The 16,701-nt window shown below is 43.9% G+C and overlaps 1 protein-coding gene across 1 annotated transcript in view; it reads right to left on the bottom strand.

Moving 5' to 3' along the window:
* The window catches only part of LOC142570874 (synaptogenesis protein syg-2-like), a 154,946-nt gene that overhangs the window by 27,087 nt on the left and 111,158 nt on the right, over positions 1–16,701 (bottom strand). Inside the window, exons 3-9 of the mRNA XM_075679182.1 lie at positions 15,368–15,478; positions 10,777–10,980; positions 8,136–8,200; positions 7,035–7,272; positions 5,763–6,053; positions 4,291–4,599; positions 2,870–3,178 (exon numbers count right to left, since the gene is read on the bottom strand). Coding sequence (XP_075535297.1) covers positions 2,870–3,178; positions 4,291–4,599; positions 5,763–6,053; positions 7,035–7,272; positions 8,136–8,200; positions 10,777–10,980; positions 15,368–15,478 — 1,527 coding nt within the window. The remainder of the gene's footprint in view (positions 1–2,869; positions 3,179–4,290; positions 4,600–5,762; positions 6,054–7,034; positions 7,273–8,135; positions 8,201–10,776; positions 10,981–15,367; positions 15,479–16,701) is intronic.

Below are 16,701 nucleotides of genomic sequence, written 5' to 3' on the forward strand. Positions count from 1 at the left end.
CGAGTTGTACCCCAGGCCGCCAGGCCAACGCTACCCTTGGGGCTTGCGACCCAGGTACAACCACGGGCGTCAGCGCCGAGTTCCCAACAGATCGTACCAGCAGTCCGGATCCAAACACTAGCGATGAAGTTAGAAGTGCCTTGCAAGACATGAAACCGGGAAAAGCGGCAGAAGAAGATGGGCTGCCAGTCGATTTATTCAAAGATTTGGAGAGATATAGCTTGAAAAACTAGCGAACTTTTTTATATACGAAGCGTCTATCGACTTCAAGGGTACAGGAGAAATGGAAGAATGCAAACATTATACTAATCCACGAAAAAGGAGACGTTAAAGAATTGAAAAATTATAGGCCCATCAACTTACTTTCAATGTTATATAAAATATTCACCGAGATGATATCCAATAGAATGAGGGCAACACTGGACTTTAGTCATACAAGGCAACAGGCAGGTTTCAGGAAGGGATACTCTACAATGGATCACATCCATGTCATCAAACAGGTAATCGAGAAATCCACAGAGTAGAATCAGCCTCTCTATATGGCTCTCATAGATTACAAAAAGGCATTTGATTCAGTCGATATACCAGCACTTATAGAGGCATTACGCAAGTAAGGAGTAAAAGACGCTTACGTAAATATCTTGGAAAGTATCTACGGAGATTCTACAGCTACTTTGATTCTCCACAAGAAATTAGGAAGATACCTAAAAAGAAAGGGTCAGACAAGGAGAAACAATCTCTCCAATGCTATTCCCTGCGTGCTTGGAAGAAGTACTCAGGCTATTAAACTGGGAAGGCTTAGGAGTAAGCGTCAACGCCGAATATCTCAGCAACCTTCGGTTTGCAGATGACATTGTTCTATTCAGCAACACTGCAGATGGGTTACAACAAATGAGCGAGGTCCTTAACAGAGAGAGTATAAGAGTGGGGTTTAAGATTATTATGCAGAAGACAAAGATAATGATGGATAGCCGGGCAAGAGCTCAAGAGTTCAGGATCGCCAGTCAGCCTCAAGTGTCTCTGAAGGAGTATGTTTACCTAGGTCACAGGGTACCCTCATATCCAGAACGAAATTTATACACAAGAATAAAAATGGCTTGGAGCACATTTGGCAGACATCGTCAGATCCTGACTGAAAGCTTACCATTATCATTAAAAATAAAGGTGCACAATCAATGCATTCTACGCTGCTGACATATGGGGCACAGACTTGTAGACTGACAAGGAAGCTCGAAAACAAGTTAAGGACCACGCAAAGAGCGATGGAACGAAGAATGTTAGGCATAACGTTAAGAGACAGGAAGAGAGCGGTGTGGATCAGTGAGCAAACAGGGATTGCCGATATTATAATTGACAATAAGATAAAGAAATGGAGTTGGGCAGGTCATGTAATGCGTAGGTTAGATAACCGGTGGAGCATTAGGGCTACAGAATGGGTGCCAAGAGAAGAGAAACGCAGTCGAGGATGGCAGAAGACTAGGTGGGGTGATGAAACTAAGTTTGCAGGCGCTAGCCACAATCAGTTGGCACAGGACAGGGGTAATTGGAGATCGCAGGGAGAGGTCTTCGTCCTGCAGTGGACATAAAATAGGATTATTATTATTATTATTATTATTATTATTATTATTATTATTATTATTATTATTATTATTATTATTATTATTATTATTATTATTATTATTATTCTATCTGACCATATCTATACCCCGGCTGCTAAGGCAAACCTCGTTGCCATTTCTTTCTTGTTGGGACGGAAGAAAAGAACAAAGAGACTGCTTTTTTTCTTTATGAACATTGATGCGACACATTCAAATGTAAATCAATAGGCATCCCAAGTTTTCCCCAAACCTATCGATGCCTCGAATTAACTGTAGTACGCAGCTCATTGCGTGTTCATTGCGATCACATCGCTTCAGGATCTCTGAGCTAAGTAAACAGGAGAGTGCTGGCGGAGGCCACTTGGTCTTTATTTAAGAACATGTGCAGCATGTGAAACGCCAGCTTGAGCTCCGTCTGCTGGCTTCATGATAATTGTTCAAATGAGCCGTCGCCCGCTAAGGCCGACTTCAACGTGGCTTAGACGAATATGCTTATGTTCAGCTGGAACCATGTGAAAAGAATTGCTCGTCTATTTTCTCAGGTTCTCGCGAAGACTGAGGATGCGGAATGATCACGCGACCTTAGAAGGCGGTGGCTCTGCTACAAGTCTCAAAGCAAACTGCCTTGTAGACTGCATGCTTACAAAGAGACACATTAGCAGCTGTCACTGACCGATCTATTTCATTTAGTAACTCAATAATTTATTCATCCACTTTATTATAATGAAATAGATAAAGCACACGTTATAAGATGACTCAAAAATAAAACATTGCGGCACTTCATAGTGTAGGCAAGTAAGACGAGAACGACTACAAATTATAACTTCTTTTATCACAACTATCTTTCATTTGTGTGGCTTGCTTTCATGGCAGACAAAGCCCACGAATACCGGTATATAACGAATGGCTTTAGGAATATGAGCTCACGATAAAACAACTTCTTATTGTGGCAAGTTCTGATGAGTAATTCATCATTTGTAGGCTGCAAGTGCAAAGCATCAAAGCTTCGAGACTTGTAAACCTTACTTAGACCACTGGCAATCCTCTCTCGCTGTATTGCTGCCGCTTCCTACTCAATATACCGTGTGTTTATCAACTAAATGCCGTCTTTACGCTGTCAAGAAAGTCGACCGGACAAAAGTAGGGATGGTGAGACACGAAGAAAGGCAGATATGTTAAGCAGATGTAAGCAACCATGGTAGGAGAGAAACCGGATAGGCCATTAAACACAGCATGCCCTGCCAACAGACTCTGCGTTGGCAGCCACTGACCCTGTCCGAGCAATTCCTGCTCAACTGGAAGCGTGTACGCGGTGAGATGGACAGGCTCACTGCGACCGTTGGCATTGACACCGTACACGGCCAGCCGGTACAGGGTGCCTGGCTGCAGCGAGTGGAGGCGGAAGCTGGGCTGTCCAGTGACCGTCAGGTTCGCCCTGATGGGCGCCTGCGGTGGCCCGTCCAGCAGTTCAAGCAGGAACTCCTGGTTCTCGGGCGCGCCACTTCGCCGTTGGCACGACACCAGCAGCGCGTCGGAAGTCGCCTCACGCGTCACGCAGTTGGACGGCTGGACGGGACCGCCTGCAACGCGTGGAGGAGAGAGAGAGAGAGAGCATAGATCTCCACGGGAAGTTGGAGTGAAACTGTGCAACTGTATATAGCAGTTTACATGAATAATGAAGAGTTCGCCTAGGAAGTGAATGTTGATGCTCTGTCTTTGACGTGCGTATTGTTGTTTAGTAGATCAAGCAGCATCAAAAGTTTTTATGCTTTGAACTGCCCTATTAAGTTATGCATATTCATAGTGTCCGACTGCAATTTTTTGCAGGGCTTGTATGACAGATCGAACTGTCTGCTATCCCTGAATTCTATCAGCTTTTAGTATTTTCTTTCTTTGTACCTTCGTCATGTCGCTATTCTGTCAGTTCTGTTTAAGTTACACAACGGCCCTATATCAACAAGATTACGTGCCATCACTCACTTCTTTTTTTGCGCTCCTTCTCTGTCTCTATACACGATGTGTGTAGTAACTTCCGCCGTTTCCGCCATGGACACCGGTGAAGAAGGCTTGTGTGGAGATGACCAAAATGTTCGCAGCAGTGAAATGAACAACCGTCGGCTATGCATGTCACTATCATTGCCACGGTGTTCTCGCTTTATTGTCCAGGAGCGCGGCTGCGTAACCAGCTTCTCATGTCACTATTCCCTATTTTTCTTGCTTGCGTCCTTCTCTGCATCAGTGTTGCCATGTGAAAGCAACCCTAAGGCGTGTATGGCTCCTTTCATAGAAGAATTGTTTTTTTTATGCATGCGAAACCAGCAGGCAGTGAAGGTTTTTACTGACACTCATAACTCATAATGTCCACGTTAAAATCTATGCTTACAAATCGTTAAGGCACTTTGTCTGCAACTCACATGAACCATAGTGAGAGCAATTAAAATGTGAATGGGCAGAACATTGTTCATTAATCGACCGATCAGGGCCAGTTGCACAAGTAATGTTTGCCTGTTTAAGTAACCTACCAAAAGAGACGAAATTTCCAAACCTAGAGCTAGCACGAAAAAATTATCTAGAGTAAAACCTACGTCGCCGTTCAGTGCAGTTGAAGCGTTAGCAAAGCCTTCCAGTAAATTCAGTGTACCAAGCTAACCTCATAATCCATTGTGTTTGATGTAGCTCCGGTATGTCGTACCTATCGGTACCACCTGGAATATGCAAGGCCGCGTGCTGTCGCCGATGGTGTTACTGGCGCCGCAACTGAGCGTCCCGTAGTCGGCGTCGTGCCGTGGTGTGTAGCGTAGCACGGAACGAAGGGGCTGACCGGCAGGCGAGTTGAACGAGGCGTCCGGCCCGAGGGGGTAGTCGCGGTTAGCCTGGCGGTAGCCCCACGAGAACGTCACCGGAACGGGATCTGCTTCCATGTCACAAGTGACGTGCACGGTGTCGTGCTTGCCGATTGAATAGATGCGTCGCTGCTGCGACGTGCGGCACACAGGGGCGTCTGCGGTAAGCAAACAACGTTGCATTGCAATTAATAGATCCGCAGCACTGGCCATAGTGCGAAATAGGTCGTCGCACTAGCCAGCGCCCCCTTACGAGAAGTGAGACGAGTCACAGTGCAGTGAGGCACATAGAGGAGCGTGTCTGTGCCCACCGCATCGATTGGGTATCATCGCGTCACGTTAAGCTGTTAAACTACTCTGCACGCAGACCCATTTCTACCATGGTTGTTTCAGAAAACGTTCACAGTAGCGCACAATCAATTTACTTTAAGTAATAGGGCCTTCTTTTCACATATTTTTTATAGTAATCAGTTATGAGCCCCACCACAGCTTTTACCAATTGAGTCTACTTATTGCAATCGCATAGCCTTTCCGTCATGAAAAAAAAACAGAAGTAACTGTGACATTCATAGTAAAGTATTTTTGCACGCACAATTGTCGTGTGTCCCCCCTTCACTGTGTCCTTGTCAATTGTGCGCGCAAAAATACTTTACTATGAATTCGTACCAACTCGCCCAACTATCAGTTCTGCTGCAGTAACTGTGACAGTTTTTCCGAGCTAGATTCGCCAAGCAGCTCATAAACACATTGTGTCACTGTGCATGAGCTTTATAATTGTGCAGAAGAGGCAGTTGGTTCGTCCTTTCGGGTTTCGCATGGTGCTCAGCGACAGGTAATTTACATCACATCAACAGCACCTGTATAAAAAAGGAGACCAAAAGAATGCGCGCCGGAAAGCAAGGAGCATTGACATGGTGGCGTCCTTTATGTAGATAATACATTCCTTCATCGATGATTGATTCACGTGTAAGGTTTAGTAGTGCAAGGACCACACCTGGCCAGAGAGAATCAAGACAAATTCATTCTTCGTACCTTCGAATAAATTTATCTATACGTGTAAACGTTACAACGTCCTGTCGTGCCTCTACTCGCGTACTCTAATACTGCTGTAAATATGAATTCGAAAGTGCCCTAAAGCACAAACTTGAACACATTAGCTCAATGTGAATTTGACTCGAAATCAACTCTTCGCGTTCATGCTAACTAATCGCGCCGATCGCTCGTAAAACTAGTTCGCAAAAAGTGTTAAGTGATCCGCAGTCTTTTTTATTTCTGCATATCTATGTGTGCGTGTTATATTCTGAAGCCTGTGAGCACTCACACTGTATCCGCAAGCCATGGCTGACACTGCTGGCTTCCCCCTCGGAGTTTGCCGCGTGGCAGGCGTAGGCGCCGCTATTCGTTCGGTTGACTGATCGCAGAGCGAGCGACTGGTTGCTCACGATGATGTCTCGTCCAGCGTTTGTGTGCAAGTCCCTGTCGTTGAAAGTCCACGAAACCTCTCCGACAGGAGGGTTGGCGCGCACGTGGCATTCGAAGTACACGTCCATGCCTTCGTGCAGATGCGCGGCATTCAGCCCGATGCCCAAGCGCAGTTCAATGATTGGAGCGTCTGCGTGAATAAAAAAATTAAAGACAAAGAGCCTCAACTCTCAATGACTCTTTCATTCACTTGACTTAAATAGTTATAATAGTCGTCATCAGCTAACGACTTCTCGCTATGTTTAGAGAACTCAATTTTTATCTTGAGAAACCCTTCACGTTGTGAGTATTACTGGATAACTCGTCAGTAGAACGAGCATTCTCATAGGCGCAATCACAACAATGCCTCCTTGGCTTTGAAACATTCCAAGTGTTGGCAATGGCAAACTTGTAATGCTGATTGCGTAATTTTCTTCAGTTTCTCATCAGATGAGATTCAGCGCGAGATTCGCCGAGTCACCAAGCAGGATCGTGGGCCCAGTATTTGCCCTGATACCTTTAAACTGGGCTGAGTCGAGAAAATGGCATGCGATTCAACAATAGCTGGCCGCAATGTTAATGAAAGATCATCTTTCTCTCATTCGTGGACCGTGTCTTTGATGCTGTATATAATATGTAAGCCCATTTTCTGTACATGCACTAACAAACAATAAACTTCAACTTCTTAACTCCTACGTTTTTATTCGTGCTGCAAGTGTTGCGACCTTTAATCGTTGGTGGCTGACAGCATGTCCACTGGATGAACCCGTGGAAACGGAATGGGACGAAGGTAAATTGTGGGGGGGGGGGGGGGGGGGGGGTCTACTTTATGCCGGAGTTGTTTTCATTCACATATCTGCAGACTACATCAGCAGGCTCAGTAGTTAATGCGATGAAACATTCGGCTGGATGTGAAGCCCTCAAAAAGTAAGCCAAGGACATAGGTAAAGAAATAATGGCTGGGAAGTTGACCAAAGTCGATTTGAAAGTGAAAGTATCGCAGGAAGTGACGAAGGACAATGTGTCTTCCATATGTTTGTGTCTTTTGCCTTCAATGTGCCTCGTCACCTTTGGTCCCTTCATTAAGCACTTGTGCGTTTAAATTTGAGAGCACAATTAGAATGCCACCCACAGTGTATGTCCAGTCTCCAGAAGTCCTCCATGGGTGTCTCCGGCTGCCTCGTACAGAACGTGTTCGACGCCAAGCACCGCAGGCTTTCGCCATGGTGCCAGGCGCTCGGGACGAAGCTAAGCACACTGAGCGTGGTCTCACTCGACGTCGCACGCGTGGCGTAGTCGCTCAGCTCCCTAGATCCCAGCAGCCAGCGTACTGAGGCCGGCGGTCGAGATCCCTCCACTTGGCAGATAACCTAGCGAAGAGGAGAGGGTCGGTTTACAATAAACTCGGCGTTGAATCTCATGTCGCGTGCATGGTCAAGGAAAGAAAATACGAATGAGCCAGTGTGGTGCCAATTGTTCAGGACGCGAAATTACATTGCCCGCCGATAGACGGACTTTTGATCAAGAAATTTAATTGAGGCGTGGGTATACCCACTGCTTTCTGCTCTTGCTTGGAATTAATAAATATAGGCAAATATCTTGAAGTTTGTCAGTTTGAAGTAAATAAGAAGAAGGAAGTGGTAACTCTCTGTTTATGACCAATTTGCTGATCATTTGTGCTTTTCTTGAGGGTTCACACCAATACATACTGCAGCATCTGTAGACGCAACCTTTATTTGTAAAGGTGAGGTTCTAAAAAGCTTAGCACCCTGTATGCAGACCCTAGCACTCATTCACAATACATGGATTATGTTCAAGATATTGTATTATCAAGCATGCAGAAAAAGGCAGCTCAATTAAGAAAATCCCCGTCTATGGTGTTCCCGGCAAAATATACTTCGCTGTTCAACGCCGCGACACCTCTTATTGATCCTATATTTATCACCGGTCTCGCACGCGTAAATGGTGAAATTCTAATAGAAGCCTGTATTGGTTGCGAGTTTCAAGAAAGCGGTGTCAGAAACATTGCAGGTGCCTGGCGGCAAGTCGATGCATTGAGAAGTGGCATATGAAAGAGTGCAGAAGCATTCACTCTCACGCCATTAAGCTTCCAGGCTGCAAATCTACAGCAGCGATTCGTTTCAATATTTCATAAAGGCAAATTCCGCTGCTTATTGTCCCCTCAACTTCAGTCATCTTCCCTTTTTAAAATAAAAAAGGTATAAATACATACCTGCGTTGACAACTCTGCGGAAAGAGGGCCTCTATTTCCCTTGATTTCGACAGCAATCGGCTGCACTGTAAATCAAATTCACCATAAGAAATTATACACTCAAATTTTCGATATGCTAAAATATCATACCATAACGTCTGCGCTATGCGTTCTCACGCCTAAAGCCACTCGAAATATTTTATATGTTTTCTGTCTACGTTAGGTCATCTACACATCTTTCGTGAGAGCGGTTTGCACGACATTTACAGAATAAATAATTTAGGATCATTTCTTGGCAGAGAGCACCGGCAACACTTTAAAAGATAGAATGAAACAATGGCCGCTCGCTGACAGGGAGACGTATACCATGGAACACGAACAACAATTTAATGCTAGCACATTATCTCACCCCAAAGTACAACGTTACGCGCCTGTCGCAAATGACTCGAAGACTGCGGAAGTTTTGCCGAGATAAGCGGGTAGTATTTTAGACAATTAATTATACATTTTCTTTGTAACATACGCAGGTTTTCTGATTCTGTTTCCTGATTCAAACAGTCAATGTTGACAGAACCTTGATCAAGATATATGGCCTAAAATGAGCATTAATCGTGCGAGAGACATTGAGACCGATTATTGAGTCGGAAAAACAGCGCCCATTCACCAGGACTCTCTGCGCAGGAAAATTAAAGTGCACTGCGAAGAGCCGTAAGTTCTGCAACCGTAGACGTCGCGAGATGTGACGTCTTGAATAGCCATGTTGGGACAAAGGTGATGGTAAACGTAGCGGCCTGAACAAAACATTAATGCTGTAGATTTTATGTAACATAATATTCCACCACGCAGTTTGAATATGTAGAATACACACATCCTGACACGTCATGGTTAATCACAACAGGTTCACGTACATTTCTTCAAAAGAGCCAGATCAGGCTTTTATGTTTGGTAAGTGTGACACCTACAGTACGTCAACTGGAATGGTTCGCAATCGAACATGATTCAGTTTAACAACTATCCCCTTAAGAACATAAAGTGTGGGGTTTTACCGGCGAAAGCCATGACCTGTTGTTGAGGCACGCCATAGTGAGGGACTCCGGACTCTGACCACTCGGGGGGGTGGGTTCTTTAACGTGTATGTATATATATATATACACGTCATATAGATGCACGTGGGCCTAAATAAGTATTTCGCATTATTTCGCCCATTATTTCGCCCCCATCGAAAGGTGGCCGCCGTGTACGGGATTTGAACCCGCGACCTAGCACTTAGCAAACTATCCCAGTCAGTCACAAATTGTGACGGGTGGCCAGTAAATGATTAAGAATTACATAATTTTATTCTAAGACCCTGTAGACTACATTGCGAGAAAGTCAAGGTGGCAGGGTTAATTCTTGGTTATCCTTTTAGTGAGTCATAATAATTGCGCAGTAATTATACATCTATTTATTGGTTTGTCCTCTACCATTTTCTGTGTCGTATAATTGAATTTTCGGCTTCAGACGCAAGAACAAGTGAATTATCAGCTTGCAGCTTTAAGAGAAAGGAAGAGTTATCGTTTCGCCAATGCTGACAGAACGCAGCACTTCAAGCATTCCGTCAAACGTGGTAATTACATTCAGCAAGGTTTGTAGCCGTATGCCGCACACTGAAGAGAAACGAAGGCAGATTGAGTGTCCGAGGGGCCCAATTCACCGGACGCTCAAAGACCGTGCTTATTTTTCTTTGTGACAACTGTAAAGAATGGAACAAAAAAAACACGTTGCATATACGCAAATTTGTGCGCCGTGTCTGAAGAGGCCTTATTTACATTCGTCTTCACCCTCCCTAGAGGCACAGCAACCCGGCTTTCAACATTCGTTGCGTGAACTTCCAATTCAAATTTTATTTGTAATTAAGAGGAACGTAATCTGCACGTAGTACATGGGAGGTCCAGCAAAATATGACCTGATGCTCGAGGTGCTTAATGTTGCACTACATATTCGCAATTTCTTCGTTTAGTTCACGCCATGTCTAACGCCATGAACTGAGGTTCGCGCTTCAGTATGAAGCAACGCTGCCCGTCCTTTGCCTGCCACCATGACGCTCCTAGTTCTCTGGCCATAACCAGACCCCGCCATCAGTCTCGAGAGTGTGTTTTCGTGTACGTTGCGGGGATCAGTTCGTGGCGCTGCATATGTGAAGCTTCATTTGTGCCCACTGCAAATAGAAGTGACATACAAGAAACGAGGTCATTCATGCGTTCCTAGCTTCCAGCAGAGACTACGCGTTAACCATCTTCCAGAGTCGCCACGTCTCTGTGAATATAGGTCACCGTCCACATGGTGTTGAGGAGAAACTTTCCACATGCGAAGAGACTGTGAACGCGTTATCCGCTGCCCCTTGAGCCTCATTAAGTGAAACAAACTTTGCTTCATTTAGATTCCAACATTAGCTTGAATATGTGTGTTTCTTTTTGGACACTTCGATTTTTTTGTTTCTTGGTTTGTTTGTTCGGAGTAGGCAGGCAGAGCTCGCGCCATCAGCTTTCTAAGCAAGACTCTACGTTGTCCTGGTCTACGTGATAACACGGTGCTATGGGGGATGCCGCCGGTGGGCCTTGCCTTTTGGGCTCCCGTTTCTCTCCGTCTACGCTCTGCGTTGCTTCAAAGTGAAAAGACTCACGGTGCATGTTGACAATGACGCTGGCCATTGACGGTTCCGAGACGTTGCTGTTCGTCGCCCGACAGGTGAGCTTGGCCCGGTAGTCGGTGCGCGCTAGCCGCAGCCGCAGAAGCGTGGCCCTGGAGTGTCCGTCGGGAGCTCTGCTGAGCGCCTGCTGCAGTAGCTGGGACCCTCGCCACCACGTTACCACGGGCTCTGGTTGACCTGTGCCGACCGAGAAGAGAGCAACTCTGCAGTATTGATCTTGTTCCCTGCAACTTCCACTAGTAAAGTGGGACATTTTTGCGAGTATGTTGAGCTTAGTCAGGGAACCTTAGCTCAGCGAGATTAATATATTTCCGTTATTTAGTTCAACTTATGCAGAGGAACATTAAGGTTAACATTGGCACGAAGAGCAATCACCGACTGAAGGACTGGCACTGAAACAATCACCGACGTTTAAGAACGTTCGTTCCACTGAGGTTCGAACTAGGAAGCGGAACATTTTATCAAATATTTTCGACTTATACAGTGAAATTATATGAGGACCGAGATTAAGAGTGTAGCAAATGCTTTCGGTGGTGCCATTCGCGCAACTACGTCTCCGATATCGAGCCTCCAAACGAGGCAAGTCGTCGTTTTCGAGCGGGCTCATGCGCTGCCAATGAATAACAAAATAAAGATAGTGCGAGTGGTTTCCTCTCTCCTGCTTTATTGGTCTAACAGTGGCATAATGCACTGCTAAGGAAAATAACAAAGTGAATTTTATTGTCAAGCTTCTCAATAAAAAATTGTGTTGTCACAGTTTTTTATACTCTGTGGGCGACAGGGAGTGGGCGCAATTTGGCAAAGACTCACGTTTTTGACCGGTCAGCTTGCTGGAGTATAGAAAAATTCATCTTAGGGCTGGACATCGAAGCAGAGACAACTTACTGCATCACGTTTTACGCAAACTATCTGACTCGGGCTCACGTTCCACTAAGCGTCGTTTTTCTTTTTCATCAGACGCCGCCTAGCGGTGGTCATAACAGAATATACAGCGATTTGCAAATCGAATGACTAAGATATGCAGCTTGTAGTTGGCGAATTGCTCCTGAAACTTTTTTTTTTTACTGAAACACGTTAGCTAAGAATCCAAGTGACCTAATACCCAGCAACACTTCGTCTCAATATATAGAATGTGCCAACTCTCACGGACTGAACTTTTTTAAAGAGTGCTACAGAAATTCCAAGAAGTGTCTACTAATAAGTAAGGCTTCTGTGGCTTCGCTGTTACTATTTCGCTTACTTGCTTTTCCTAGTATATGTATGTCTACCCATCGCTTGTCCATTGCCAATGAATTCTTACACATTAGTGGACAATTCTCAGAATTTCTGTAGAATTTTTGTTGCTTATTATGTCTATCCTACTTAGACCATACTATAACGTTCCAAACCCAATTCCACTCCATACAATCACGGGATTACAGTCTTCTCTTATCGCTTCGTCCTGTACAATTTTATTTTTTGCGAATCAGAAAATCTGCATTTCTTCGATAGAGACTGGGAACCTGCTTCTCCTCCGCTTTGACTGTCGTAGATGCAGATGTAGAGCCTAGACGTTAGTGGCACATACCCACTCTGAGGTATAGGCCAAGAACCGGGTACTTTCATATAACAATAAGAAAAAAGATTCATAAAATAACCGCAAAGAAAATTGGCGAATAGGTATATGGGAAGTAATAGATTCTAGCTTATGATTTTAACAGAATGCAGGAATATATGAAAACGAAAATACAGCTAATGTAATAGATTTTGAAGCATATAACAAAACATTAAGTTTTGATTTTATCGTTGAAATCTTTCTGGCCCTGCAATAAAATTCTGCATGGCATCGCCAACATTTCTATCGCTGTGCCCAAGGATCGAGGCCCGCAATGATAATAGATTTTCAACGTTTAAGTCTAATCTAAGAAAATAGAACAGAGTTTCTAATGTTCTTTCGCAATTCAGAGTAGCTTTGCCAATAAATGAGAAAAAGATCTATTTCATGTACCCCGTAAGAATGTCCCCCTGTTTCTGTGTGGCCATGGCTGATTCGTTTTGCTTGTTCTGCGCTGCTTCGAGTACATAGTATTTCCTTTATTTTTATTTTATTTTATTTCCTTTTTATGATATGACGTCAGCGCGGGGACGTCACCATTGTTTTTTTTTTCTGATGACTACCAATCGTCTACTATTTCACTTTTATCGGGTCTACGAATCGGCTATTCTATCATTTCTTATACTCCGCAAACCAGTGATACGGGAGTGTAAGCTCTAAACGGGGCATGACGAGAACTCTTATTTGTTTTATTTATTTTTATTTTATAGTTCGTTTCTTCCTTGTCAATTATAAAGTTACCAATCATCTATATTTGAACTATTACGACGATTAAATGCCTTAACTTCGCCAATTATGCGTACATTTTGAAGATAAACGGTACGACATTTTTCGCGTTACGAACAGGTTTCGCTGGGGTACTCGGCAAAGAATGCTTACGCAATTAACGGCTTATCGTTTTATGCGAGGTGAACGAAGCACAAAGAAACTAAATGTTTACAGTCGGATTGAGTGTGAGCCACGTTTTGTTGTTGCTGCTGTTGTTGATGATGATGGTGATGAATTTTTTTTTACCTAATTGTGATGAATTATATAACTCATGAAAATTTGTTCAAATCGTCAAGGTTTCACTCGAGAAATTATACGCAAATACCGGTGTTTCTTTGTCTCTTTCTTTTTTGAAAAATATTAGAAGTGTTCACGTATGGCTTACTGCATAGAACACAGCTCTAACTACTCTTTCAGCTGAATTACATGAAGAGCCAGAAATTATTCGTACAAGAAATCTAAATGCAGAACAGAATAATTAGCAAACTTGCACTAATTAAGTCTTTAACTACTTATGCCACATAATGCAATAAAACTACGTAATATCACCCTGATGGAAACATCTTCGGTGTTTCTTATATTTGTCTACAACTTCCTAATTAGAATCTTGACGACTAGGGGTGTTCTTCATGAGTTAGATAATTAATTATGATTAGGAATATATTATTATCAGCAAAGAATGGTACTTCTGTATGCGCCACACGCCTAGAGCCAATGTTATTGGTTTTTCTTTTCGGTAAAATTATCGGCGTTTTTTAAACGCTTGGTTCATAATAGTCGGTACACCCTTTGGATAGATACACACAGTCACGATGATTTTTATTTCTGCGGTTCTTCTAAGTGCACCCGACCACTGCCGTATGAGAAGACATCGGCGACCGGAAGTGCGACTGCCCCCAAGATTACTTCCTCAGATTCGCTTCCGGTGCTCTATGTGTTAGTGCCTTCTGACTTTCCGCTATACGAACTGCATTAAATACGGCCACCAGTCGGGGAGTACTGCCCACCCGACATACCATACAAAGCGCGTGTAGTAATGTACGAACTCATACCGCTTATAGGAGCTGCGATTCTTCGAAATGTGATAAAGAAAAAACGCAGCTGAAACATTCTTTACGCAGCAACTCAGTGTAATGGATGCCTCTTTTATTTATTCAATGCTGCGTAATTCCCAGCCCGGAAATAATGATAGCCTGCATGCAGTATTTTCTTTGCACAGAAAGCCCCAACAGTGGGAAAAGAACTTCCGCCTTTACTTTGGGGCAGCATTTGCGCGTCGGGAAATAGACATAATGATGTCGTGGCCGAAAGTATGGAACATGGGCGTTTTATGTGGTTCCTTATTTATTGCGTTTGTAAGCAGGGCCAAAAAGAGCGCTCATCACCACATCATCGACGCTAGCTGCAACATTCAAAACAAGTAAACAAATGTTTGAGGCTCTTTAAAAAAGCTACAGGTCTTCATGCGACGCTGTGTCAATCGGTTATAGTATTCGAGCGCCACGTGGACTTACACCGGCAGCAAACAACTTTTCTTTCATTTTTAAGCATCCATCACAATAACTAGCATATATATATATATATATATATATATATATATATATGTGTGTGTGTGTGTGTGTGTGTGTGTGTGTGTGTGTGTGTGTGTGTGTGTGTGTGTGTGTGTGTGTGTGTGTGTGTGTGTGGCGGGGAATAGAGTCGATGCAGATAGAGTCACATTTGCGTTGCATATTCTTTGAAACATCTTACACTAACATCACTACTAGTAAGATCAAGAACATGACCAACATATTTACACACCCATGTTTCAGATATAATGAAGGCGGTGTAAAACATTGTTAAGGTGTCCCAGACTAATGATGTGAAGTATCATTAAAGCATGGAAGATCTTAATGATCTGACACACTTCTTCCTTAGAACCGCACTTCTGATGACGGAGTTTATAACTTATGACGACTTATCGTCACTAATGACAGAGATTACAATATTACGCCTGTCACCCGGCAATTTTCGGTGAACTGGTTTTATACACGGCACGTGATAATAATTCCTTACCAGTTTTACATGCTTTGGCACGAACCTATAAGCAGCGTGTTACACTCTAAAATAAAGAGGATAATGCAGGCAAGCAAGGCGAGCCATTCTGGTCTTGCGGCTTCAGCGCTGCCTGCAAGCCCGCTGAAGCTCTTTCGTTGAACTTACCGCCGTAAACGTCGCACACAAGAGTCAAGTCCTCGCCTTCCTCGTAAGGACGTGTCAAGTTCCGAATCTCGGTGCCATTTTCATCTGTGATCAACGGTCGCTTCGGAGGTACTGCATCGAAACAAGTTAAAATGGTTGTTGCAGTAGTTCTGCCAAATAAATGATCCCGTACCAAATTTTGCATGCCAACAACGTGCCACCCGCAGGCACACATCTATGGGAAGCTGAGTCAGCAAACACTCTGGGAAACGCAGGCGATGTTTAATTCCTCGTATCCTTCCAAGGGGAAGTGGCGCCTCCGGCTTGCAAAAGAAAGTCCTGACACAGCACACGAGTATCCTAACTGCATTATAGGGGGACGATCGGTGCGCACGGTGTTCAAGTAGCGTTTGCGCGGACAGTATACGATCGTCCTGTTGTCCCCATACATTGGATAGTAACTTTAAAGTCAAATTTATGGCAGTGTCCCAGTAATTAACAAATGTTATCTGCAGCTGCACACATCGCACGCAGTATCGTCAGCCATTGCTGAATCATCATGTCGAGAAGCAGCAGCGGCAGAACCAGCGACCACTTATTTTAGGTGCACTGCATGTTGAAGGCCTCCCCTGCATCGTAGACATTCGTGGCAGTGTAACTTTGCTGAATTGCCTAACTTGATACTTAAGCTTTCGATGAAACAAGGCTTCAAGAAATATGTGTGCCAGTGTAAGATCGTGTGCTCAACAAAATGAATAGAGATCAGAATGTAGCACCGTCATCCATATTTCTTTGTCATGCGAACCAACAGCGATTTATTCCAGGCTGTCTTTTTTTCTTGCCACCTGTATAGTATGTATAGTTAAGATTCAGTGATTCTTTAATAGCGTTTAATCCTTCCATGCACATATTACAAGTTACCGTATGCCGGAATATTGCAGACGTATGTGGGACCAGTGGTGCTGGTTACACCATGTTGTAGCTAGAGCATACAAAGTTATTGCGCAATGATGAACCGCATTTTGCCTCCTTGTTTACGTAAAACCTCAGTAGGAACATAAGCACTACAGGCATTGATCTATTTAATTTTCTTTGACGAGAACACTCACACTACTTAAAATGTTTCTGACACCTTGCGATGGTGGCTGCGCTGCTGCCACCGCCCACGCATCATGTCATGTTTTCATTCCATACATGGTATTATGTACACAGGCAAGCTAAATATCCTCATGGCTGTAAGCAGAACTCAATGCTAACACAACCAGGAGTCACATCCAACTAGCCCAATTTGCCCTCGCAGTGTTAAACCTCTACGATAATTTACTGAACATATTGTTAGTGGCGTAGCCGGCGAC

This window comes from Dermacentor variabilis, chromosome 2 (genome assembly GCF_050947875.1).
Source record: "Dermacentor variabilis isolate Ectoservices chromosome 2, ASM5094787v1, whole genome shotgun sequence".
NCBI lineage: Eukaryota > Metazoa > Arthropoda > Arachnida > Ixodida > Ixodidae > Dermacentor > Dermacentor variabilis.